The sequence below is a fragment of the Hydra vulgaris genome, chromosome 12 (assembly GCF_038396675.1).
Source record: "Hydra vulgaris chromosome 12, alternate assembly HydraT2T_AEP".
NCBI classification, from domain to species: domain Eukaryota; kingdom Metazoa; phylum Cnidaria; class Hydrozoa; order Anthoathecata; family Hydridae; genus Hydra; species Hydra vulgaris.
This window is the reverse complement of record NC_088931.1, coordinates 27356864-27383057: the sequence shown is the minus strand read 5'-3', so window position 1 is coordinate 27383057 and position 26194 is coordinate 27356864. Positions and strand designations below refer to the sequence as shown.

Here is a 26194-nt window from a genome sequence, read left to right as displayed (position 1 = left end):
TTTATTTAAAAAAAAGAAAGAAAAAAAGATATTATACAAATTTAATGTTAATTATATATATATATATATATATATATATATATATATATATATATATATATATATATATATATATATATATATATATATATATATATATATATATATATATATATATATATATATATATATATATATATCTTAGAAAATACGTAAATATGTAATATTGTGTTTTTTCTTGTTGTTTTTCTTAATTTTAAGTAAAACCGAAAATTATATTTATATTTGAGGCTTGTACATTAAATGATATTTATATACGAAAGATATAAAAGTTCGCGACAAAAGTTTTTTAATGTGTAATCAACCAAATTCGCCGCCATCTTGGGAGGCCAAAACTGGCTTCAAAAAATTTGCCGTACACGCTATCCAGTTATATTTTGAGATCAGTGGTATAAATCAGTTTTTTTTAGTGGTAATTATTAAAAAAATGCAGCATAATTCAAGTTCTGGAAAGTTAGTCTACTGTTAGATCATATCAACTATTTAAAAATTAAGTTGTATGAAATAAAAAGGATATATGACAACTTATGTAATGATGCTTAATTTTTCGATATAGAAATAAGTAATTTGGTGCTCAACTTCTAAAACAGATGAGAGGAAATCAGAGGAAGTTCAGCTAAAAGTTTGCCTTTTTTCTTTTATAAACCTATTTTCGTAAACATTCTCATTTTGCAAACCCGTCATGTGGAATTATACTTGTGAGTTAATATTATGCTTCTGATTACTATTATTATTTACGCTTATGTCACCTCAATGGTTATGTTCACCATGTTTAAAAAACTGCTGGGATTGCAACCAGGCACTAAAGTAACTTTTTCAAATACTATTTATCTTTTCGTTATATGATAGCAGATTTTATTTTGAAAATAGATTTACAGGGTTTCCACTCATCCTTAAAAACCTTAAATATCCTTAAAAAAAAAAAATTCTCTTTAACAGTACTTAAATAACCTTAAAAAAAGGTAAAATTAGACTGCTCTCCTTAATTTCTCCTTATTTATATTTATTTTTATTCATCTAGGAAATTTCATTAAAGTGAAGGATTAAACATATTAATAAAGAAGAAAATTTATAGTTCTTTAATTGTTTGCAAACCTTTATTTCGATTATAAATATATTTATATTTGTATATATGTAAAGTAATATATTAATTTATAATAATTTTTCTTTTTATATTTAAAATGTATTGAAAGAAATAAGATTCTATTTCTAATGTGACCGTTTTCTCCTTAATTCTCCATACTTTTTCTTTCAAAAAGTTGTCGTTCGCAACCAAATCTTCATAAATATTAGACAGCCTTTTTTTAAGGTAACTTGAACCATCCTAATTTAACTGTTTTTTTAAATAAATTAAACCGTCGTTTTGAGGATCATATTATATGGAATGACAATTTCATTGTTGAAAAAATAACAAATGTAGATACACTCATGCCATAGGGTTACTTGCTATTGGCTCGCTATTTGATATAAGCCCTTCAAAGGGTGTCTTTAAAGACTGAAAAGGTTAGTTAATTATGTTTATTCTAGTGTCTCTTAACTGGTTGATTTCTATATTTCGATTAATATATCGGTGTCTTCTTTCAGGGCTACATTAAAAGTCTCCAGACCGTTTTGTGAAGCGAGTTTTGTTTAATGTTATTTTTTCTCTAATGTATGCAGTATCCAAATGAAGTGTGAAATGTTTCTTTTTATATTAAAAAGATTTTAAAAATAGAGTCGTCAAACGCAATTTAAACATTAATTTATCGAGATTATATATAATGCTTTAGATAATAATTTTATTATGATTGTAATATGTAAATTGTACTTATAAATCTCAAACTTGAATTAATTTCTATTATTATTTCAAATTGTTCTTTATTCATATTTATTAACCGTGTATTCGGTTAAAACGCCAAGGCGTATGCTAATTGATTTACCATAAGTGCTAGAGCTAGTAATGTTATTTAGTTTAAAATGTGTCATCTACGCATTGTTATGGATGAGGTCATATAATAAAAATAATAAACAATTTCACTAAAGATAAGTGTCTATATTTAAAGAAAAGTACAAAAATAATATTAGGAAGGTTTATGCTTTGAAATTGAAGCGCAAATTACAGAAGGTCCTATATTGAGCGACAGCTTAAAAATTGGCTTACCGCCAACGAAGTGTTGTTGAAAATTTAGCGTTTTGCCGCCATCGGTCCGCTGTTGAACCGCCTGAAGCTTGCTGACGGCCGGACAACGTTGGTACGGCATAAGTGCTGACAGCGTTCCGTTGTCGGTCCGACTACTTAATGTTTGCTGGGGTCTTAATTGTTCCGTTAAAGCTGAAATATTTAAAGCAAAATATTACCTGAAAAAGAAATAACATCAAAATCTCAGAACAACCCGAAACTCGTCTACAAATACATTAACAACCGACTAAAAATTAAAGGTAAAATTCGTTATCTCAAAAATGCTTCAGGGGAAATTACTGAAACTCTTCCCGGTATACTTAAACTTCTGAACTCTCAATTCAAACTATGTTTACTCTTGAAAGCTCCAAAAAATTTCGTTTGTTAAATAAAAGTGATGTTAAATCTAAATGCAATTATAATAACAACTTAGATTTCTTAATTGCGGACATTATTAATAAACTTACCCTATCTAAACCCTTTCAAATCTTTCGGACCTGACGGCTTGCATACTTTAATACTTAAGATATTCGCCAAAAGCTTTGCAATTAGGCTTACAAATATCTTTTATGAATTTTATAATTCATAAATAGTACCAAATCTTTGGAAATTAACAGATATTAGTCCGGTCTATAAAAAAAGGAGACAAATGGCGTCCTGAAAACTATCGACCTATTTCACTAACCTCGGTTGCGTGCAAAATTTTTGAAAAAGTTGTAGAAAATAAAATCTTGAAGCACATCAACAATAACAATATGCTCTCAGCAAATCAACATGGCTTCCGTCATTATAAAATTTGCGTAACCAATCTTATAAAGACTTTTAATTATTTCATCTTTCCTAGCATCGCATTAGTTTATTGGTGTAATCTATCTCGACTTTGCTAAAGCATTTGATTTCGTACCTCACAACAGACTTATGTTAAAATTAAAATCATTCGAAACAAACGGTAAACTACTACAATGGGTTAGTTTTTTTTAGTGGGTAGAAAGCAACGCGTTACAATTAACAGCACTAGCACTGTCTGGGTTGATGTTCTAAGTAGTGTTCCTCAAGGTTCTGTTCTTGGCCCGCTTCTTTTTATTCTTTTTACAAACAATCTTGCCAATCTCACTGAACTTCTGAAATATTTGCCGACCATACTAAACTTTTTTCTAAAACTTTATCGCAGACTAATTTCTTTGATCTGCTGGATCGATTACGCTTTATATACTAGTAGTCAAACACTTGGTTACTTAAATTAAACATTTGAAAATGTAGTGTTATCCATTATGTAACATTGTTAACTGTACATATGATTTGTTTACCATTATACCATTATGGTAAAACCAATCCAATGTACAGTTACTTTTTGCAAAATAACCAACGTATAAATGAAAGCTTGAAAAACTCTACTATCTAGCGCGATTTAAGAGTCATTTTAACATCTAACCTCAAGTGGAGCACATATATTTAATTAGTTGTCTCCAAATCTCTACATTTTTTTGGTATGCTAAAAAAGACATTCACCATCATCGATGAAAGAATGGCTCTCAAATTATATAATGTGTTTATAAGACCAAATCTTGAATTTGCAGGGTCTGTTTGGGCCTCGTATTTAAAAACTGACGTAGCTTTGGCTGAATCTGTTCAACGTAAAGCAACAAAATGGGCTTTAAGATTGAGAAATCTTCAATACTACGAAAGACTATAAAGACTAAATCTACCATCACTTGAGTTTCTGCGCCTACAATGCAATCTTATCCAAATCTTTAAACTAGTCCATCGATTTGATATAATTATTAATATATATTAACACCTTGTCACATGGTCAACCATTTTAAAATAAGGCGCGAGTATGTTCCAAACCGTCTTTCAAGACAAAACCAACTATATAATGGATCAGCAAAATACTGGAACAAACTACCCGAGCAAGCAACTTTCTACTCAACTGTAATTTCTTTTAAAATTAGACTAGATCACTTGTTGAGGATAAAGTTCGAAATAAAACTGGTTGTTTATAGTAGGGTGTTTTCCCTGCTCGCTGTACGTATATATTGTATGCATGTTTAACGACTGCAATTATAATAACAATGATTAAAAAAATATACTTTTATTTTTTGAAGGAGCTATAAAAGATTTTTTTACAATAATTTTAAGACTTGAATTTTTAAACTTTTTAAACTTTTTCCATAAATATTTTTAGTTTTCAATTCCAAATAAATTACCTTTGTCTAAGGATAGAAGACTCTTTCTAATGTTAAATTGATTATTAGTAATGTTTTTATATGCGCATTATGATGAAGCTTTATATGCGCATTATGATGAAATTTTATATGCACATTATGATGAAGGTTGTAAATAATGCTGTAATAAAGAAAATAAAATAAAAAATAAAACGGAACTAATCGTATGATTTAAAAACGAAACAGTATAGCAAATAGTAACTGGAGTACTTTGTACCAAATTAAAAAATAATAATCGTGTTACTCAATTTTTTCAACAAACAAAAGCAACAAGACAAAAATAATTTTATTTTTATTTCTCGGAAAATGAGACTACAAAATAAAAAAACAAATCCCGTATCAAAGTGCAAACAACTTATTTACGCTCGGTTATTTATTTGCTTTCATAACAGACCTATATGATCTTAAAACGAAATTTATAAACGAATTCTATTTCTAAATCAAACCACCAATAGTTAATGTTAATATTTTATTTACCACCTATACAAAATAAAATATACACTATATAAAATTACACCTATATAAAATAAAATATACACTATATAAAATTACACCTATATAAAATAAAATATTTTATTTACCACCTATACAAACGATATATCAGAATATAAACCTATATTCTGATATATCCTTTATATTAGAATATCAAATATTTTAGTATATTTTTCCCCCAAAACATATACTTTTTTTTTAGCCTGATTCATTCAACTCAAACAAATAAAGCAGTATTTAAAGTTCTGATTTTGCCTCTCCAAACAATGCATGTTTGAATCAGGCTATTCCTTGTTAAATTTTATTTTAACATTCTGCTATTAAAGTTTACTAACTTTTTGATATTTCTTTAAGTTCATACTGCAGATTTAAATTTATAAGATTTATAAGATATGGTATTTGTTGAAACGCAAACTTATATAGTTGTCTTCCAGTTAACAGAAGTAGTCTTTTCAAACCGTTAATAATACCCAGTGGGCACGGAATGCGTTTAAAACGATTTTTGGGCGTTTTATTACGTTAAACCTTATAAATGTACACGGTACGGAACGTTTTAAAAACGTACCGTGCCCACTGGGTACGCTTTTTTCCGACTAATGTTCGGAACATAAGTTATACGGAAATTTTTTGTTTTTGTTTCTAAAAGTAATTTGAGGTACGCTTGCGCAATTAGTCATATGATCTATATGTTGTCTTTAAATTGACATTGTCTTGTGATTGATTCTGAAAAAGTCAGTATTAAAAGCTCATAGGACGAACTACACCATTTGCTTTACAAAGATGAAGTTGTTCTTCGGACTGACACTGATATCTTTTGGTAAACATATTTCTTTATCTGCTGTATATGACTACTATATATGTTTGGTCTTAAACTTATATTATTTTATATAGCCTAATTTGGTGTTCAGACAAATGTAGACTACATGTAGTCAAAATTAGGTTTTTTTGGTCTCAAATCATCAAATATGTAGTAAAAATAATAGTATAATAATATAATAGTAATAATATTAATTAGGTATGTGGTAAAAAAAATCAAAATTCTGTGGTATTAAAATCCAAGATATCATTAGAAGTAGTTTTTAATAACTAAAAAAATTATACCAAATTTTTATTTTTTGATGTCATTTAAGAAAGTTATGAGTTCTTTAGGCACAAAAGTTTTTATAGGGAAAGTTAAATAATGTTGTGACCGCAATTTGTAATTATCAACTTAAATTAATCATAACGTCTGTAAAAATGATTCAATTTACATAAATTTGGTATCAAATGAAAGCTGTAAAAAATAAGAAACATTTTGAAAGTAGTTGGAGTAAATACAAATGATCAGGGGCAAGAAGGGTAGTGCCTCTGACACTGTCACCCACCCAAAAGTGGATGAGTTTTTTGTAATTAACAACATAAGTCAATGAGATTCACAATTTATTTGTTGATAAACTAGTGATCAATAGAAGGTTAAAGAAAGAATTAATTGTCTCTGGGTAGCAAAGATTAATGGGTATATTTAGGGATGTATATAGGTGGTAAGGGGGTTTGGTGTGTGGTAGGTAGTTAAGGTTGGTGGTGTAGGTAAATAATTTTCAAAAGTTTATGTTTTTAAGTAAAATAAAACATGTAGTAAAAGAAACGCGGTAAAAGAAAAAAAAAGGTGTCAACGCAAACTGATAGTTATATTCATTTATTTCATAAAAGTTAAAACTACAAAACTTCAAAGCTGCATAATGTTTTTAAAAGATATGTTGCTATGAAAATTGCCTTTTTTAAATATAAACCAATGCTAAGTTTTTAGGATAACATAAGGTCTTCATATATTATATCAGCAGGAAATTTGTATTTTGAAATTTCATAATCCACTGCATCATTATTATAGGATTTATTATCTTTCCAGTATGCTACAACATAAAGTTGCTTACCATTTTTTACCTTCATTTTTTTAAGTTTACCAAAATAAAGAACTTCTTCTTGCATTTCTGAATTAAAACATAAATGGCAAATGTTTCTACCAACTAATGTATCTGATAGCTTATCGGAGAGGTCTGATAATTGCTTAGACTCTAGTTCTTGAAATTTTGTTAAAATATGTGACAAACTAAGGTTTTGAATTTGAAGAACCAATGTTTTTCTACTTTTATTCTCTTTTTTTTGCTTCTTCAACATGTTACGACCGATCATTTTCTCATCTTTATCTACTTGATCAATGTAATCACTTACATTATTTCTTATTGCTCTTAATTTTGATGACAAAAAATATATAATAGAGTTAGGAGCACAATGTTTAGCAGCACTGAACATACCCATGACTTCTTCTGCACCAATATTTTAAAGCCTGGCTGTCTGCATTTATTTTATAATTGTTCTGATAGCTCTAAATTAAAATATCTTTTATATTGTTTTTCTAAAACAGCAATAATAGCTGATAAACAGGATACAATCATTTGTTCAACTTCTTTGTCTTTTGGGCACAAAAGACAAAGCTATTTCTTCAAAGATCTTATCATTTTCAATTATATTTCCGAACAAATCTTTTGTGCTAAATAACAATATAGGATCATCTTTTACATGATAAAGATTTTTCAAAACATCTTTAACCAATTTTATCCCTTCAATATGACTTAAACTTCCTGTAGCTGGCTGATAAAATAATGTCGTGTTAAAGTCTTTCCCAATAGCCCTAAGACGCACATTTCTTTTTTAGCTGTTTCGTTAATAAAGTCTATTCTTAAACTACTTTGTAGCCCTCCACATGAAACTGTACTGGTACTTAAAATTTTAATAAATAAGTTGTAGTGCTGGATTAGTATACCACATATATGAAACAAAATATGCAATCTGTTCCCTCTGTAACGAGGAATCAGTCCTTTGGGAAGTTTTATCTCATTTAAAAAGATTTTAAAACCTTTAGGATCTCCTTTACCATCTTTGTGTTGCATCTTATTCAATTGTAAAACTATATTACCAGCGATAGAATCTTTCCCAAACAGCACTCCATTATGTGTTTCAATCATTTTTAATGCAGACCTGCAAGAGCTGGATATTGTTTCAAGAGGGTGTAAGTGACAATTAAGTTCATTTAAAACTTTGCCCCATGAAGAATTTATTAGCTGAAGAGTTGTATGATTAGTGGCAATATGGTCATTCATAGAGTTTGTAATGTTTGGAATAATTTTTGAGCGGCTCTTTTAATAGTCACAATTATGGAAATCAGAATACAAAAAGGCAAGTTGATCTATTGAAGATAGTACCACTGACAACTGATTTATTGCTATAGCATGACACTGTGTTTTGGTTGTAAAATGAATAAAGTTTATATGTATTCCTTCTTGGGTTGTTTCATCAAACCCAAGAGTAAGATTGGCTGTAGAAATCGCAATTTCAGCAACATGAAGGTCGCTGATTATACCTAATTCACGAACCATCTCTTTAACTGTGCTACGATGTGGGAAATTTTCTATATGTACAATGCCTATATGTTTAAAAATTTTTGGAAACAAAATTGGAATACTTTTTGTTGGTACATGGTTAACAATGGCATCATATATCATTAATTGTAGCTGCCATGTAAAAGCTTTTTATCTTTTTTGAATGGTAAATGTTCATTAGCAGAATCCTTTAACTAATCCAATTTGTATAGCAAGTTCATATTTTCATGACCCTTTATCCGCTTATCTTTAATCAAATTGATATAACTCCAGTCATTTTGTTTTTCTTTCTTTTTAGGCTTTATTATCTTTATGTTTTTTTAAACATTTCTTTTCTTTTAGTGACTTTTTGCTGAAACTTCAGCTAATTTTTGCCTTAAAATTGAAATAGTTTTTCCTTTTAATAGTTTGATTTAATCTTTTAATTACATAAGGATCTGCTTTAATTCTTGCTTTTAGGTTAGTTAGTTTATCTTTATGATCAGATTTTATTTTTGCATTATATTTATACATAAAGAATAATCTCTTTTTTAACAATTGATTTCTAGAATTAATGTTACAATCCAGTTCTTTAATTGGTTTTTGATACACAACAGAAGTAGAAGGTTCATGCAGTTTTGTTTGAATAGGTGCTGAAAGTAAATTAGATGATTCACAAAAACTACTTTTTGCCTCTGTTGATGGCTCATTACTTTTAAAAACGATTTTGCATAAGTCTTCAAGTTTTCTTTTGTTAGATGACTTAAGGTTGTACACTTTTTTGTATTTATTGACCAAATTATGTATCTGGCTATGAGTTGGGTAAAAATCAAAATTTTTATAAATGCTTTTGGCAGTTTTTAAAGTCAACTTGGGATGTTGCATATACAATAACAAAACATGTCCATTGTAGCATTTGTTTTCATTATTATCTGGGGCAAATGTAAAACTGTCTATTAAATACTGTTTTGCAAGCCCAGTTTTAGAAAATGTAACAGCAAAACTTTTTTTTGAATTCATATAAACAGCAATGCTATAAAATATATTAATTATAAATAATATTTATTTTGCTAAACCAATACAGATTTAAAAAAGTCCAATTAAAAACCATTTCAATTGTCACGTGACATTAGAATCAAGACATTTCACGGCATATTTACTGCCTTAATTTTTTTCAGAAAAAAGGAATCTACTAACAAAATTGCCAGCGATTTTAGCATACATTCCAATCTATAAAATTTCCTAAAATTTTCAGAATTAAAAGAAAAATACTTTTTCTTGTTGACGTTTTAAAAATTTTCGAGAACAAACTCTTACTTCGATGATAACTTTGTTTTCCTTTTTGATCAACTTTTTCAGCTTGTTTTAAATGTCATTTATTTGTAAATACTTAAATGTATTTTATACTGAAATTATTAATTGAAATATGAAGATTATAAAAAACAACTATACCTATTCTTAAACCATCAACAAGTTTAGTAATATCATTAAGGCAGAGGATGACCTTGCGCTTCATGAAAAATTCGGAAACACTTTTTTAAGCAAATTTTGGCTAATGTAAAATTGAAGTTCACACATCCCTATATTAACAACAATAATAATAATAATAATAATAATAATAATAATAATAATAATAATAATAATAATAATAATAATAATGATACAAAGTTATAGCTATATATTATTCGTTTTAAAAAAAAACGAAATACAGTATTAAGTTGCATTATAAAAGTCTTCAAACTGATTGTGTCTAATATAGTTATTGACTGACTCGTTTTTAAATTTAATGATTGTTTCTTGTTCTATTGTTTATGAACTTAGTTTCTTTCAATTATTTACAATTTTGTTAAAAAAAAAAGGGATTTTTTGGTAAACATGATTAAATGAGCTGCTTAGTGATGGAATTGCTGATTTCTCACATGAAATTAGTTTGTGTGTAATGGTTTTATGCAATCGGTTGTTTTATATTCTTTGTGAATTTCACCTTGGAAGATTAGGTCACTTACTTTTCAGGTTTCTAAGACATAATTCCTAATCTTTTCAGTCAATCTTCATAGCTGTAATTCCCATATTTTATAAATAGTATGTAAATTTGTCAGAAATTTTGGAAAAGCTTCTATTTGTTTTAATTTGTTATTAAAATATTCTGCAAAATTTTTGGTAAAAAAATATTTAGGAGGTGCGCTGGCTGAATAAAGATCGGAAACTTTCAAGTAATAAAAAAAAATTCATATTTTATGAGTTTGTTTTTGCACAAATGGCTGCAAAAAAACTGAAAATACATATTAACTTCTACTGTTAATGACGTATTAGAGGTGTGCCAGAAGGCAAATATACCCTCCTTGAAATGCGATGGGAAGAAATTAAATAAACTGTTTATTTAATACAAATCTATAAAGAAAAGCAAAAGAAAAAATTAAGTTCTTAATAAAGAAAGAGATTACATGGAAAGAAAAACTGGACACAATCTTTGATATTGTGTATGCAAATGCTTTAATAACTGTTGTGGTATGTAGAGATTTTTTTTAAGTTACAAAGGGAAACTTAAAAGGTTACAACGATGGTAGTTAATAGCAATAATGAAAAACATCAAATCAAAACAGCAAAGGAGCAGCAAAAAAATGTAAATAAATAGCTCATGTGAATCATATTCTTTAAATAAAAAAGAAATTCGTGCAAGCAGCAGCAGCTTCTCAGTATTTCAGAGTAACCTGAATCTATGGGGAAAAAAATAAATCTGTAATAAATGGTGCTTGCATCTTACTTAAACAAAAAATGGAGCAAAATTTGTTATGATGTTCTTGTTGGTATCATATCCTTGAAATCATGTTGGACGCAGTGGTATCCACATTATTGCTTGCTTCATCAGGCCCTGATATTTACTTATATAATTTTGATAAAACTTCATTCAATAAATTAGAAAATTATCCACAGGAAGAAAAAGAAGAAATTATACAGTTTGCAGCAAGAAAACTTAAGATCAACCTTTCGATGATGCTCAATTATGAAAGCCTGGGGCTTATCATAGAGCCTGTTGGATGGCAAAATACATTTATTTCATGAAAGTTTACTGTATTTGTCCCTTAATAAAAATAAAAAAATAAAATCTAAATGGTCAAAATTAAGTTAAAAATAATAGCTATGAAAGAAATAAGACTATAAGAAGTCATTTTTCTGTTATACAAGCAATTTATATACAAGCAGCTTAAAGATTTTGTAACCACAAACTCAAAAGCTTTCTTAATATACTTGCATTGTTTTTACATTTTTGAGCAAATCAGTAGAAGATCAACTTCCTGATAAAAGTTATTTGAAAACATATAATGTAGTGAAACACATGAAAGTTCTCAATAATATTGCTGAAAGAAGAGTGAAACTAATTGAAAGAATACAAAAAATTAAGCAACAAAAAGCAATATCTATTACAAGTTGTATCAAATTATCTGAGGATGCTTTAGGAAAAATCTAAGAAAATGTATTAGCTTTAACATAAAGATAAGATGCAAATTATGAGATTTGTATACATTATAAATGTATTTTTTGAAAATTTCCGTTATATATATTCTGTTTTTCAGTAAAGGGAAAATTGGAAAGTGATTATGACAGGCCTACTGGAAAACAGTGCTGTACCTCCATGGTATCAAGGAAATTAGCAAATTTCCAAAAAAAAGATTTGAATCAAATTTTTGAAGTTCTTCAGTTTTAAGTTTCTTCAGTTTTATTTCCACGAAGGTAAGCAGTCAGTTTGACTAGCTAGCACATAAAATTAAAAGTCAACTTTTTTTTTTGATTAATTAGAGTTTTTTTTAAATGTCATCCTAAATAGTTAAGTTAGAGTTATTACAGAGAATTGGAGTTAAGTTAGAGTTATTACAGAGAATTGGAGGATGGTCTTTTCTTAAACAGAAAAAAAAAACATGGTCAAATTTGTTCAAATTTGTTACTAAAAAAACAGGAGTTATGAAAAGTCAAAGGAAGAAAAAGGTGGTACTCTTAAGTGCTTAATACACAGCAATTGATGTTTAATAATTTGTGAAAAATTTTCCCATAATTTGTGAAAAATTTCCACTCATTTGTTGGTAAAGACTACCCCTCCCCCTTCTAATAATTTTTTTTAAGTTGTCTTGAATAATTTAGTTAAAATTATATGAATGAGATGGGTTTTCCAATAAAAGAAATAAAAAACATTGTCAAATGTATATCATTAGTAGACAAATTTAATGAGGAAATTTAGAATCATAGTATGACTTTTTTATTTAATGTTTCGGAGTATTCTATTAAATTTTTATTACTTAACAAGTTTTACCTTCTAAATTAATTGTAATGGATAATATATAGTTGCTTTTTTATTGACCAGTGGCCAACATTTGTTTCAGGAAATTATTGGAAAAAAAACATCAATATTTGATAAAGTTGTTTACCATCACTTTCTGCATTTCATTTTTTATTACTTTTTACATTATACATGCCACAATGTGTTTTATATGGTGAAGTATTTATTTTATAAACTATTAAATGCCAAATCGAACAAGATATTATTCGATTTGGCATTTAATAGTTTATAAAATTGCAATCTAACTTTGTAAAAACAATCTTTGTTTGTAAAAATAATCTTTGTAAAAAACTTTATCTAACTTTTTTTTTACCTAAAAATATTTTAAAGAAAAGTTCTGGTATCAATAAGTAATTATAATAGTGTTAAATAATAAAAATAGTAGTTATATAAATAAAAAAATATTTCATTTTTTTTTTTTTTTTTAAATTTTGTCAAACTAAGTAAAAATAATAATTTAGATGTTTAAGTATTGCTGTGTTTTAGTTCCTATCAATAGAGGTCTAAAAAGGACTTTAAAAACTGATAAACAGTTGACAATATAAATATATGTAGGCCTTGTTATAAGATTTTCTTGTGTAATGGAAAAACATAATGCAAGTTTACATAATATCCATATTTACATTATTAAAAGTTACGTCAGTTCCATGTTTTAAAGTGTCACATTCTATTATTAATTAAATTCACATTGTATTATTAATTAAGTTCACAATAAAATTCACATTAAAAATCATTTAAAATCTTAATCTTTATAAAATATTTTTAAATTAAACAATATTACTATAAAAAAATAAAAATTATCAATGAAATTTAAATAGGTTGTTTGAAAAAAAAAATTACTCATTTTAAAAATCTATGCCCTATTTATTTCTTAAAACATTCATAATACAAACATTATCATCTTATCTGTTTTAAAAAACATATATTTTTTTATTCACAATGTGATAACTGTGAAATATATATTTTTAAAAAAATATATATTTCACAGTTGTGAAGTATATATTTAAAAAAATATATATACAGTATGCGACAAAAGTGTTTACATGTTTTAGAAAAATATTATTTTTTAAAATAAATGATTGAAATACATGTTTATATATCAATATATATATACCAAAATAAAGGTAATTGATTGTAGTTTCATGTTTTGAGCCTGAATTTAAATGAATGAGAAGTGTTTATAGCAAATTATTTATTGAAACAAAATGTCAGATGTAAACAGTTTTGTCGCGATTTATGCTATTACTAATTTTAATGTGAAATCAATACTTTGTGTAGCCTCCACGACTTCTAATGACTGCTGCAATTCTCGCAGGCATGCTACCAATCAACTTCTTGCATTCTTTAACAGTTATCGAACTCCAAACATACTCAACTCGTTCCCATAGTTCTTGTCGACTGGCTGCTCTTGTTTCATAATTATAAACTCGATTCTTCACAATAGACCAAAGATTCTCGATCGGGTTAAGATCGGGACTTTGCGCAGGCCACTCTAGAATCTTAAATTTCTTCGAATTTAGGAATTCTAATGTGATTTTTGCCTTGTGCTTTGGATCATTGTCTTGCATAAAAAGTGTCGAACAAATTTGCTTTCGCCATCCTCGTAAACTAGGCAAAAAGCCATTGTTTAAAATGTCAATATAATGTTTCGCGTCCATTATTCCATCAATTTTTACGATTTTACCAACACCAGACGAAGAGAAACATCCCCAAAACAACAACTTTCCGCCGCCATATTTTACTGTTGGAATAAAGTCACGATCAGAAATTCCTTCTCCAGCTTTTTCCATACATATCGAATGCCATCAGAGCCAATCAAGTTAATCTTGCTTTCGTCTGTCCAAATCACCTTACTCCACTCAGCAAAAGTCCAGTTTTCATACTTCTTTGCAAATTCCAATCATTGTTTATGATGTTTCGGTGTTAGTAGAGGTTTCTTGATCTTCTTTTTTGCCTTGAATCCAATTCTCTTGAGTTCTCTCTGCACTGTTCGAGTACTTACCACTGTACCTTGAGCATTGTTTAATTGTTTCTTTACATTGTGTGCTGATTTTGCTTTATTTGTCATGATTAATCTAGAAATTGTTCTCTGATCTCGAGTAGTGAAAATTTTCTTTTGTCCATTTTTGTTGCATTTCTCCTCTATATTGTTTCGCTTCTTACTTTTATAGACTAAACAATAAGATATATTAAGTTCTCGTCCTATCTCACGAAGAGACAATCCTGATTTAAGCTTCTGAACAGCTAAATTTTCAATTTCTTTCGACACTTTCTTCATTCTTTCAATTATAATTTTTCTGTTGTTTACATTACGAATTTTAAGTTTAAATAAACCGTTTATTACTAATTGAGATATGTTTTATTTAAAAAAATTAAAAATATAGCCACAAAGTATTGATTTCGCATTAAAATTAGTAATAGCATAAATCGCGACAAAACTGTTTACATCTGACATTTTGTTTCAATAAATAATTTGCTATAAACACTTCTCATTCATTTAAATTCAGGCTCAAAACATGAAACTACAATGAATTACTTTTATTTTGGTATATATATATTGATATATAAACATGTATTTCAATCATTTATTTTAAAAAACAATATTTTTTAAAAACATGTAAACACTTTTGTTGCATACTGTATTTCACAACTGTGGTTTTTTACAAAAATTACAATTTTAATTAATTTTTCCCGCTTAAACTATTTTATGACTGTTTTTTTTTTATCTAATTGAAAAAAGTTATAGCGCAATGAAAATGGCTTAATGTATTGAAACCGCCATTTGGTATGTAAAATTCTTAACAATTCACTTCTTAACAAGGCCTGTATGTACTTATTTTGTATACTTCGTATATAAAATTTATGTATTTTGTATTTAAAATTCTTAACAATTCACTTCTTAAAAAGGCCTGTATGGGCTCAATACATTTTTAATGTTTTATTTAAAAAAAAATAAAACTTGACTTTTTAAACTATTTTACTTAAAAAATTAATGTAAAGAACTTATTTAAATTCTTCATGCGCAAACAAGTTTTGCAGCTCCTGTTAAATTTTTTTTGGAGTTACAAAGTCAAGTTAGATGATATTAGACTAGGTAATAGTGGTCTAATGGTCTCACCACATCTTTGGTAGCACTTTTGTATGTCAACTAGTTTCTTGTACAGTGATTTTGCATTAGAAAGTTCAAAATAGCTTGATGATAGCAACAAATATTTCAACAAGCAAACAAAAATAGGTCTCCTTTATTGTTTTTAACACAAAATATGTTAGAAGAAAAATGGTTTAATGTATGTTTAAAATTTTTTATCATAATTTACACCCATATTTAGTATATTAGGTGCAGTTCATACTCATTATTAGTACATTATGTGCAGCTCATATCGCTTATTAGTATATTGGATGCAGCTCACACCCATTATGAGTGGATGCAGTTTGCACCCAGTATTAGTACATTACATTTAGTTTACACCTATGATTAATACATTGATACACTTATGTACCATAGATACATCAATTAGTACATAGATACACCTATGATTTGCACTCATGTGGGTGCAACTATGATTTGTGCATTTCGGCTTGATATCAATAACATTTAATTAATATATTGTTTAATACCATTATATATTTTTCTTTTTCAAATTTTAGTGTTCAGTTTTACTGTGGAGAATGATTGCTCATTAAAAGGTCCATCTTATTGGTGTCAAAGCAAGTCCACTGCAATCAAATGTCAAGCAACCAACTATTGTGAAAATCATGTTTGGCTAAAAGGAAAAAGTGTAATCATTTTAAATATTTTGTAAAAATAGTTGATACTTTAATAATAGTTTATACTTAAATTGTAGTTTAGTTTTTTATTGTGAATATGATCTCATTAAAGTCTCATTAATTTTCTTCATAGGCTAAAGATGTTGATTTATGTGCAACATGCAAGCAAGAAGTTAATATGCTTCATGCATTTATTGAAAAAAATGAAACTTATGTAATGATAATTTCATTTTTAAAACAAGAGTGTGATATGTTCCCAAGTTCAGTCAGAGATGCTGTAAGTTGAATGAAAATTTAAAAAATTTTATGAAAGAGTTTAATATAAAGTTTTTAAACATGTTTTTAATTTTTTTTTTTTTTTTTTTAGTGTAATGGCATAGTAGGTGTTTATGCAACTAAGATTATTGATTATATTGTAATGACTACATCAGATGCTCAGGCATCCTGCACTCAATTTGGATTATGCACAGCTTTTATGTCTTTTGTTGATGCCAAAAAAGATGTAATTTATTTTTTGATACTTTTTATTTTTTAATCTTATCTTAAAACTAAATTAATATTACAATATTTACTTTTTTATAATCTTTTCTTTCACTTGACCAAAAATTTTCATCTAGTAGCTTGTCCACAAATTTGATTTTTATTTGTTATGTTATCAATATATTCACCGGTTTGTTATGTTATCAATATATTTTCACCGATTTGTTACGTTATCAATATATTCACTGATTTGTTACGTTATCAATATATTCACCAATTTGTTACATCATCAATATATTCACCGATTTGTTATGTCATCAATATATTCACCGATTTGTTATGTTATCAATATATTCACCGATTCGTTACGTTATCAATATATTTTCACTGATTCAATTACATACTGTGTATGTAATTGCTGAAAAGAAGAACAGTACTAGTCCAACATTTTCATTTTGAGATAATCAATGTTTAAGTTTTAGTGGTATAGTGGTTGTTCATAGAAAAAAAATTGTTCTTGCTACAAAAATTAAATAAAGTCCTTGGACAACTACTATTCTTCCTCACGATCAAATTTTTACAGAATAGAAAATAAAAAAACTGAAAACTTTATGTGAAAAGCTATACTTTATTAAACAAATAAGTATTTAAATTAACAAACAATAGTCATTGCAATAAAAAAAAAGTAAGTTATCTTCCTCCACACTGCTGGTTGTTTTCCAGGAATATATAGTTTTATAAAACTCAGTTGCGCTGGTGGGTATGTAACATTCCAGCTTTTTAATATCATTGATCTTTTTTTCATTTATTTCAACTGGTTCCTGATAAACTTTCTTGGTGGGCAGTTGTTGCTTAACTTGATTTTTTACAAGTTTAAAAGTTCTTGAACATAGTCCATCAATAAAGTCATATGTTGTCACATACCTAGGCATTGCACTGTCATTTATAAACATTTTATAATACAGTACAGAAAATACACCATTGCATATGTTGTCTCTGATGGGTTTCGGGGCTTTTTTATAAACAGTAGGCCACCAATCTTTGAAATTTAAAATGTCCTCCTGTGTGACCTTTGTAACCGTAAATGGTTTGGGTTTTTTTTTGCTACTAACTATCAAATCAATATACTTATTCACAAGGTAGATTCAATAGGATCATGCTTTCGTATATTTCTTTTAATAGTGCCAAAGTCTCTATCACAGGGAAGGAATGAGTGTCACCGTTTTTCTTAAAATGCTTTCCAGCTTGTAGAGCTACTAGAAATTGAACAAGGGTATGGTTTTTATTTTGCCCAGGGCAGCCGTTAGAGAGTGAAGTTCTTGAACAGAATCTGAAATTTTTGTGAAGATATAGTTCTGCAGAAAGGTACATACTTCATTTGGGTCTTTTTGGGCCTGTCCTTTGTGATAAACATAACAGTTGCCCATATTACTTCCCAGATTGTGAATTTCAAAGGTATTTATCCAAAGCTGATGATAGTAAAATACCTCTTGACGATAGTAAAATACCTCTTGAACAGGTATATGCGGAAGAGGGAGGTTTGACATGAAGTCAAAACATAGTACGGCTATGTTTGGATTTGTATTACAAAGATTTGTTACTTTTCTAATCTTATTATAAAATTTATTAGCATGTCTTTTGTGGACCAAAAACAACAATGCTAATAGAGTGGCGGAGCTGCGCTGCCGCCACTATTAGCATTGTTGTTAAAGTTTTTGTCGCGTATTCTTGATTCCAAGTTCTCACATTCTGAACACACATCAACTTAACTTTTGTACTAAATTGATATTTTATAGACTTAAGCGCATTTTAGTGATAGAATTTATTAAACTTGATTTGGCGCGTTATAAGAGTTGAGTAGAGAATCAGTATTAGTCCTGGACAAGTATTATTCTTCGACTAATTTAAATCTACTTTATGCAAAAAATAATGAAAGAAAGATAGACTAATATTATTTTTGTAGTACAAAGAGAGATCGACACAAGTTAAATAAAATTATGAAATAAAGTGCAAATAACACAAAATGAACTAGTACTGTTCTTCCTCTCACCAATTCAATTATGCTCTTTTTTTGAAGTGCGAATGATAGCGCTTGGGGTTAAAGTCCTTCTCAAGATTTTTTTCTGTAAATTTGGATGTTTTATTTCATGGAGCTCATTATTTGTGCGTTTATACAAATAATGTTCTAATTACATTGTTGCTCACATTATTTGTACGCTCTTACTAAAAATGTTTACATAATATAAACCTTATTTGTACTCAAAAAAATGTTTAAATTCTTTAATTTTTCTCCTCATTGATTTAGTAGTGTAGTCCTGTGGCTGTAATTGGTGTCTAATTTTTAGGCTCCGAGAAGAGGGTTACGGATTCAATTCCTTTTTAGGCTGTTCTTTTTTTAATTTAAATGTTTTTTTATTGATTAGGATAAAAAAATATGTTTGCATTATATTGCAGTTTATATATAGCCAATATTGTAAATTGATATTTGCTTATATATATATATATTGCTATATATATATATATATATATATATATATATATATATATATATATATATATATATATATATATATATATATATATATATATATTGCTATATATATATATTGCTATATATATATATATATTGCTATATATATATTGCTATATATATATTGCTATATATATATTGCTATATATATATATATATATATATATATATATATATATATATATATATATATATATATATATATATATATTGCTATATATATATATTGCTATATATATATATATATTGCTATATATATATTGCTATATATATATTGCTATATATATATTGCTATATATATATTGCTATATATATATATATATATATATATATATATATATATATATATATATATATATATATATATATATATATATATATATATATATTGCTATATATATATTGCTATATATATATATATATATATATATATATATATATATTTATTGCTATATATATATATTGCTATATATATATATATATTGCTATATATATATTGCTATATATATATATATATATATATTGCTATATATATATTGCTATATATATATATATATATATATATATATATATATATATTGCTATATATATATATATTGCTATATATATATTGCTATATATATATATATATATATATATATATATATATATATATATATATATATATATATATATATATATATATATATATATATATATATATATATATCAGTCTTTCACAAGAAGACGTGCGATCGCACGTCTTTATATGACCAGGCAAATTACATTTTGCTTTGACGATTTGACCACAGCTAATTCAAAAAACATTTTAAAATGCGCTGAATGAAAAATATTCTGAATTATACCTTAATTAAAATAAATTACATCAAAAATTTGAACAAATGTTTTTATATTAGCGAAACGCTTTTAAATAAAGTAACAGTTTACTGATAATGTTTTTTTTTTAAAGATTAATTGACAGTTGTATAAATTTTTTCAATTTATAATATATAAATTGTTTAAGTGTGCCTTTTTTTATAATAAACGTTATTAAAAATAAAAAATTGTTTTGTTTTTATAAATGATGACATTCTAGGACAACGAAAGTCTTTTTAACGAATTTTAATGTAAGAATAATTAAAATTAATACATTTAAAAAGATAAACAAAATTTTGTTGAAAAAAAAAAGGCAAATGTTTTGGAAAGCCATTACAATTAAATAAGTTTGATCTTAAATGCTTTTATATTATCGAAACACTTTTTAATGAAGTAACAAAACACTTCTAATGAATTTTTATAATAAGTATTAAAAAATGTTTTTTTTTTTTACTTGTTTAATTATGTATTTTTTATGATAAATTTTTATCTTTAAACATATTAAAAAACAAAAAACAAAGTACAAATGTTAAAACAAAGAATGAAGTGGTTTTTTAATGCGTAAATTAAATAGACTAAGCATTTTAGTTTGATGAGTTTTTTTTTTTGTGTGTGTGTTTTTGCTTTAGTTAAGTACTTTTTTTATTTATTCTTTCGTTAAGATTTTTTTTTCTTATTTAAAGTTTTTTTTTAGATAAGTTTAAGTAAGTTTCCGCATTTTTAAATTATGAAAATATGTCAAAAACTGCTGTCAAATTGTTAAAACAAATTATTTTTTGCATGGTCATATAATTGCGTGCGATCGCACGTCTTCCTTTGAAAGACTGTATATATATATATATATATATATATATATATATATATATATATATATATATATATATATATGTATACATATATGTAACTGTATATATATATGTGTGTATATATATATATATATACATATATATATATACCTGGGTGCGGATACACAACTTTTGCGTAACTCTTGCGTAGCTGAGCAAAAGTTATGAAAAACTTACTCAAAGTATTTTTTGCGTAACTATTTGGTATTCACAACTTTTTCACAGCATTTGCGTAAAGTAAAGGTTGCACATGAGTTACGCATAACTTAGGCAAAAACTTATGCAAAAACTTATGCAAAATTTAAGGCAAATATTTTATAACTATTTGTATAAAGGAAGTAATTAGTATTACTAATTCTTTTGTGACCAAACAATGCAATGTGACCAAACAGTGAATGCATCTTTTTTTTAAAGACAGACTTATTTTTTTAAAGACAGACTTTTAAAGACTTTTTTACATTTACTTACAATTACTTTTTTGTTGTTGTTACTATATTTAAAAATATAGCAAAAGCATATTGGGGCTATTCAAATAATACGTGACATTCTTAGATAGGGTGGGGGTGTTTAAAAGTGTCACGAAATATCAAATGGGAGAGAGGGTGGTTAGCCACAGTGTGACATGACAAAATTTTTAAAATTTAAATTCTAATCACAGCGGAATAGTAAACCTTTAGCATAAAAGTACAAACTCAAAGATATATTTGTTTAAAAGTAATGTCACGTCACAAAGAGAGCGGGGAGAGATTGTTTAAAATGTCACATATACAAAAAGGAGAGTCTAAAAACAGCAAAAAAGTGTCTCATATTATTTGAATAGCCCCATATAGCATATAAGTACAATTACTTTTAAAAGTAATAGCATATATAGCATAAACATTAGTTTATTTGAAACTATTTATAAAGAAAATTTTTATTGTCAGAAATATAAGAAAAATTTTGAAAACATAAACAAAAGTTCAACAACTTTTCCATAACATATTATGAAAAATACATTATTATATTTTTCATAATAGGTTATGGAAAAGTGGTGTTTTTCATAATCGTTAAAAAAAGTTGTATTTTTCAAAATATGTTATATACTAGACTAATACATTATTGTATTAGTCTAGTCGATATAAATCTACATTCGTAACTTTGATGCGTACAGTTTTAATTGTGTTAATTAATAAAAGTTTGAATTTGAATTAAAATCCACTTGTTTTTTATAAGTTTTTTTCAGTGATATTTCAGATTGAGAATTTGTTGTACCATTTTTGCACGAATAAAAACATGATTCTTCTATTTGATGGATAGAGTAAAGTTAATTCTGTGAATCAGGTACATACAGTATAAAAATGTTTGACTTATTGGCAGAGCAAGTATTGGTTAAATCACTACAACAAGTATTGTAGTAGTTTTCAAGACACCAAATACAGTAAAATCTAATAGCTACAACCAGCGTGAACAATTTGCTGTTATCTCAAGAATTGTAATACTATTTTTAACAGCAACAGATAATAATTCTAATGAATTGTGAAAAGCGCTATCACTCCATTTGGACTAACTGGTGGATCAAGGAATTTTTTATGGAATTTCCGTTCTTTGCAATAACAATCAACAAGAATGAGAATTTATATAAAAATACAAAATAAAAGATCTACCAAAACAATTTAAACGATTACAGAATATGTTTATTTTTTGCAAATAGCAATATTAATTACCAAGAAATTAGGCTTTGAAAAACAATGCTCTTTTTTTTAATAATTTAAATTATCCATAGATATTAATAATATCTCCTGATAATTGAAATAATTAATAACAGAGCATTCTTATTCAAAAAAAATCTTAATATTGTTAAAACCTTTGGATAATTGAAATCATCGAAATACATAGAATCATTATTCAAAGTAAGTTTAATATTTAGGATATAATACTTTTTTACTTTAATAGCCTGATTACTCAAAAATAATTTTAGCATTATTGTATTTTGAAATAGCCTTGTTCTCATTTATAAATTAAAAAAAAAAATAAATAGATATTTGAAAAACTAATGAATTAATTACATATTTTTGTGAATATTGTATCTATATTAGCACACATATTTTCTCTCTCACAGAGGGTGAGAGAGAGATAGTCTCTCTCTCTTTATGCTAGTTATGCAAGTTAAAGTATATACTTCAATAATAATATTGTATATATTTTGGTATAGTATAGTATAGATACAACAATAAGTTAATATAGTATGGATACATCATATAGTTTTGAAGTATGACAGTAACTAGTTATTAACTTGACTTATTTAATAAGTTATTGGCATACTAGAAAACTATATGATATATCCGTACTATGGTCGCTCTTCTTGTTTTAGCTAGGCTATCAGAGAGTAAACCATCCATTATATAGATCGTATGTGTATTTTTTAAACCTTAAATTTAAGGTGAAAACAAGTTTTATAAACAAGTTTAATGTAGTACATCTAAATTTTTGGTAAACATATTGCTATTGTTGTTGTTAAAAAATTATAGTTGTATTATTTGAATATATAACTGAACGTAGAGCAGTATAACATACAAAATCTGAAATCTTTTACAATAATAAAAACGCCATTTTTCAATATTATTAGATGATTTATAGTTACGCCAAACTTAAGTCAGAAAATAGCAGACGTAACTTTTCTTGCGTAAAGTTTGCTGAGCACTTTTTAGGAAAATGTTGTGAATATTCTTTTTGCGTAAGTAATAACTTATGTCAAAACTTAAGTTTTTGGTTACACAAGGTTTGTGAATATGACTTTGCGTAAATTTGAACTTAAGCAAAACTTACGCAAACTTTACACAAATTTTGGATTTACAAAAGTGTTGTGAATCCGCACCCTGTCTTACTAAACAATTAATTTAAAATTAAAAAGTTTATTTTTCCACTTTTTAGTTCAAAAAAGATTATATTTTTAGCAAATTTTTGCTATGTTTTATTTCTACCTTAAAACTAAAGTAATGATGCAATATTTACTTGAGTTCTAATATAATGACGCAATAAAGTTTTCACAAAAATTAAAGCAATGTTGTGTTAAAAAGATAATAAATAAGGTTTTCATAAAAATTGTGATGTTGTGTTGAAAATTGTTAAAAAGGGGTTAACAAAAATTGTTAAAAAAAGTAATGTGTAAAAAATTTAAGTGGTGTCGTGTTAAAAAGACTTTTCTTAAGCATTTGATACTAATGCAAAAAAAAACAAAAAAACTTTAAATGGGTTAAATTAAAGATCGTATAATTTTATCTATATGAACATCATATGATTTTTTAATTTATGTGCTATTATGTTTAATAGTGGTGTACCCAGTTGTAATTCTATACCGTTGGACCGATTGCACAAAAAAATACACCCTTGCTAAAAATGATTTATCATAAATTAATATTTACACAAATAGAAACAAATGCAATGAAACATTGTCACTTTTTTTGGTGAAATTATTAACAGAAATAGAAAATGCAAAGATAGGCATACCAAGAAGAACTCTATGCTAGATAAAAAGGCAAAGAAGGGTAGGGGGAAAAATTGCATAATTGGTATTGCGCAAACTGTTGTGGGTATGGCGTTGTTTAATATGAAACAATCTTATCATCTTTAAATATGATAATTTAACATCATATAATTTTGTCATTTATTTGACATTAAATTTAATGCAAAGATAAATGCCACATAATAAAATTGTGACAAAAAATGACAAATTTAATGGCGTGTAATAGAGTTATATGATATTAAATTAAAAAAAAATACAGTTATAAAACCTTTATGATAAGTAAAAATAAGCTAAAAAATATGTGTGCATGACTTTTTTTAATAGCTTATGTTGGATGGCACAGATTACTGTCTTACTTGCCAACAGTATGTGGGAACACTACATCTAATAATTTCAAATAAGGGTACAAAAGATGAAATAATATCAGAATTGAAGAATAGTTGTTCTCTTGTGCAAAATGAATCCTACAAGCAAATTGTAAGTAATTTTTAATATGACATTAACTAAAATTTTTTTTAAAGTAAATTTTAAATGATGTGTAAAAAGTTAATTAAATGATGTGTAGAAAGTTAATTAAATGATTTGTAGAAAGTTAATTAAATGATGTGTAGAAAGTTAATTTAATGATGTGTAGAAAGTTAAATGTTATTATGCTTAATTTAAAAAGATATAGTTTAAAAATTTATCTTATCTTATAAAGATATAGATAAAAAAATATTTAGTTTATTTTTAAGATAAAATTTATTTTGCATTAATATATGTCAATTAAAAATGTTGCATAAATGTTATTTATAAAGAAAACTTGGTATATGTAAATAGAAAAAATGTACAAGGCTTCTTTCCTTCAAAACAATTAAATTTCAATGACAAATTTGTAATTAACTCATAAAATTAAAATATAAAAACAATAAAGAAATATAAAAAAGCATGTGCTTTATTTTTATTGAATATATTTTTTCTCAATTTTTTCTCAAGTCCAAATCAATAAAAATTTAGCATTACATATGTCATACTATTTTATACTTGCGAATTTTTTAATGTGCTAAATATAATTAAGAGCTAAAATCTATAACAAGACTAAATCTTCACAACAAAATTAAAAGCGTCGAAATTAAAAAAGCAGTAACGTGAATTACAGTATATCTTGAAGACTGATATTATGGATGTATTTAAATTGATTAAAATTAGTCGGTTAAAAGTTTGTTCATTAAAGAAAATGCAAAAGTTTATGCCATGTGATCCAATTCCATTGCATAAGTGTGATGTAATTAAAACACACAAATTCGAAAATGTTGTTTGCAGTATAAATTGTAATTTATAAAAAATGAAGCTAAAATAAATACCGTGCTTCGTACCACACCACTAAATAACTTTTTTCCTTCAAGTAATTTGATGCCTGAAGGAAAAAAAAATTGGTTTTTTCCCGGTTGCACTTTGGGCAAATGAAATAATATTTATGTCTTACTTGACTTGTTTGCTCTGATTACACAGGTCAACAAAAACAACATTTTTTTCTGATTCCGAGCAAACAATTTATTTTTTGTATTGCATTTCTCATTTTGATTTTAAATA

At 26.4% G+C, this 26194-nt stretch overlaps 1 protein-coding gene across 3 annotated transcripts in view; it reads left to right on the top strand.

Annotated features, from left to right (window-relative positions):
- Positions 1–5532: 5532 nt before the first annotated feature.
- Positions 5533–26194, top strand: part of LOC100208544 (prosaposin) — a 74671-nt gene continuing 54009 nt past the window's right edge. For 2 of the 3 annotated variants that reach the window (XM_065812767.1, XM_065812766.1), the window contains exons 1-5: positions 5550–5731; positions 16291–16421; positions 16544–16687; positions 16778–16912; positions 24947–25099. In XM_065812767.1, coding sequence (XP_065668839.1) covers positions 5695–5731; positions 16291–16421; positions 16544–16687; positions 16778–16912; positions 24947–25099 — 600 coding nt within the window. In that variant the 5' untranslated portion in view covers positions 5550–5694. Of the gene's footprint in view, positions 5732–16290; positions 16422–16543; positions 16688–16777; positions 16913–24946; positions 25100–26194 lie in introns of all 3 variants that reach the window. The other variant, XM_065812765.1, reaches the window with a different exon arrangement.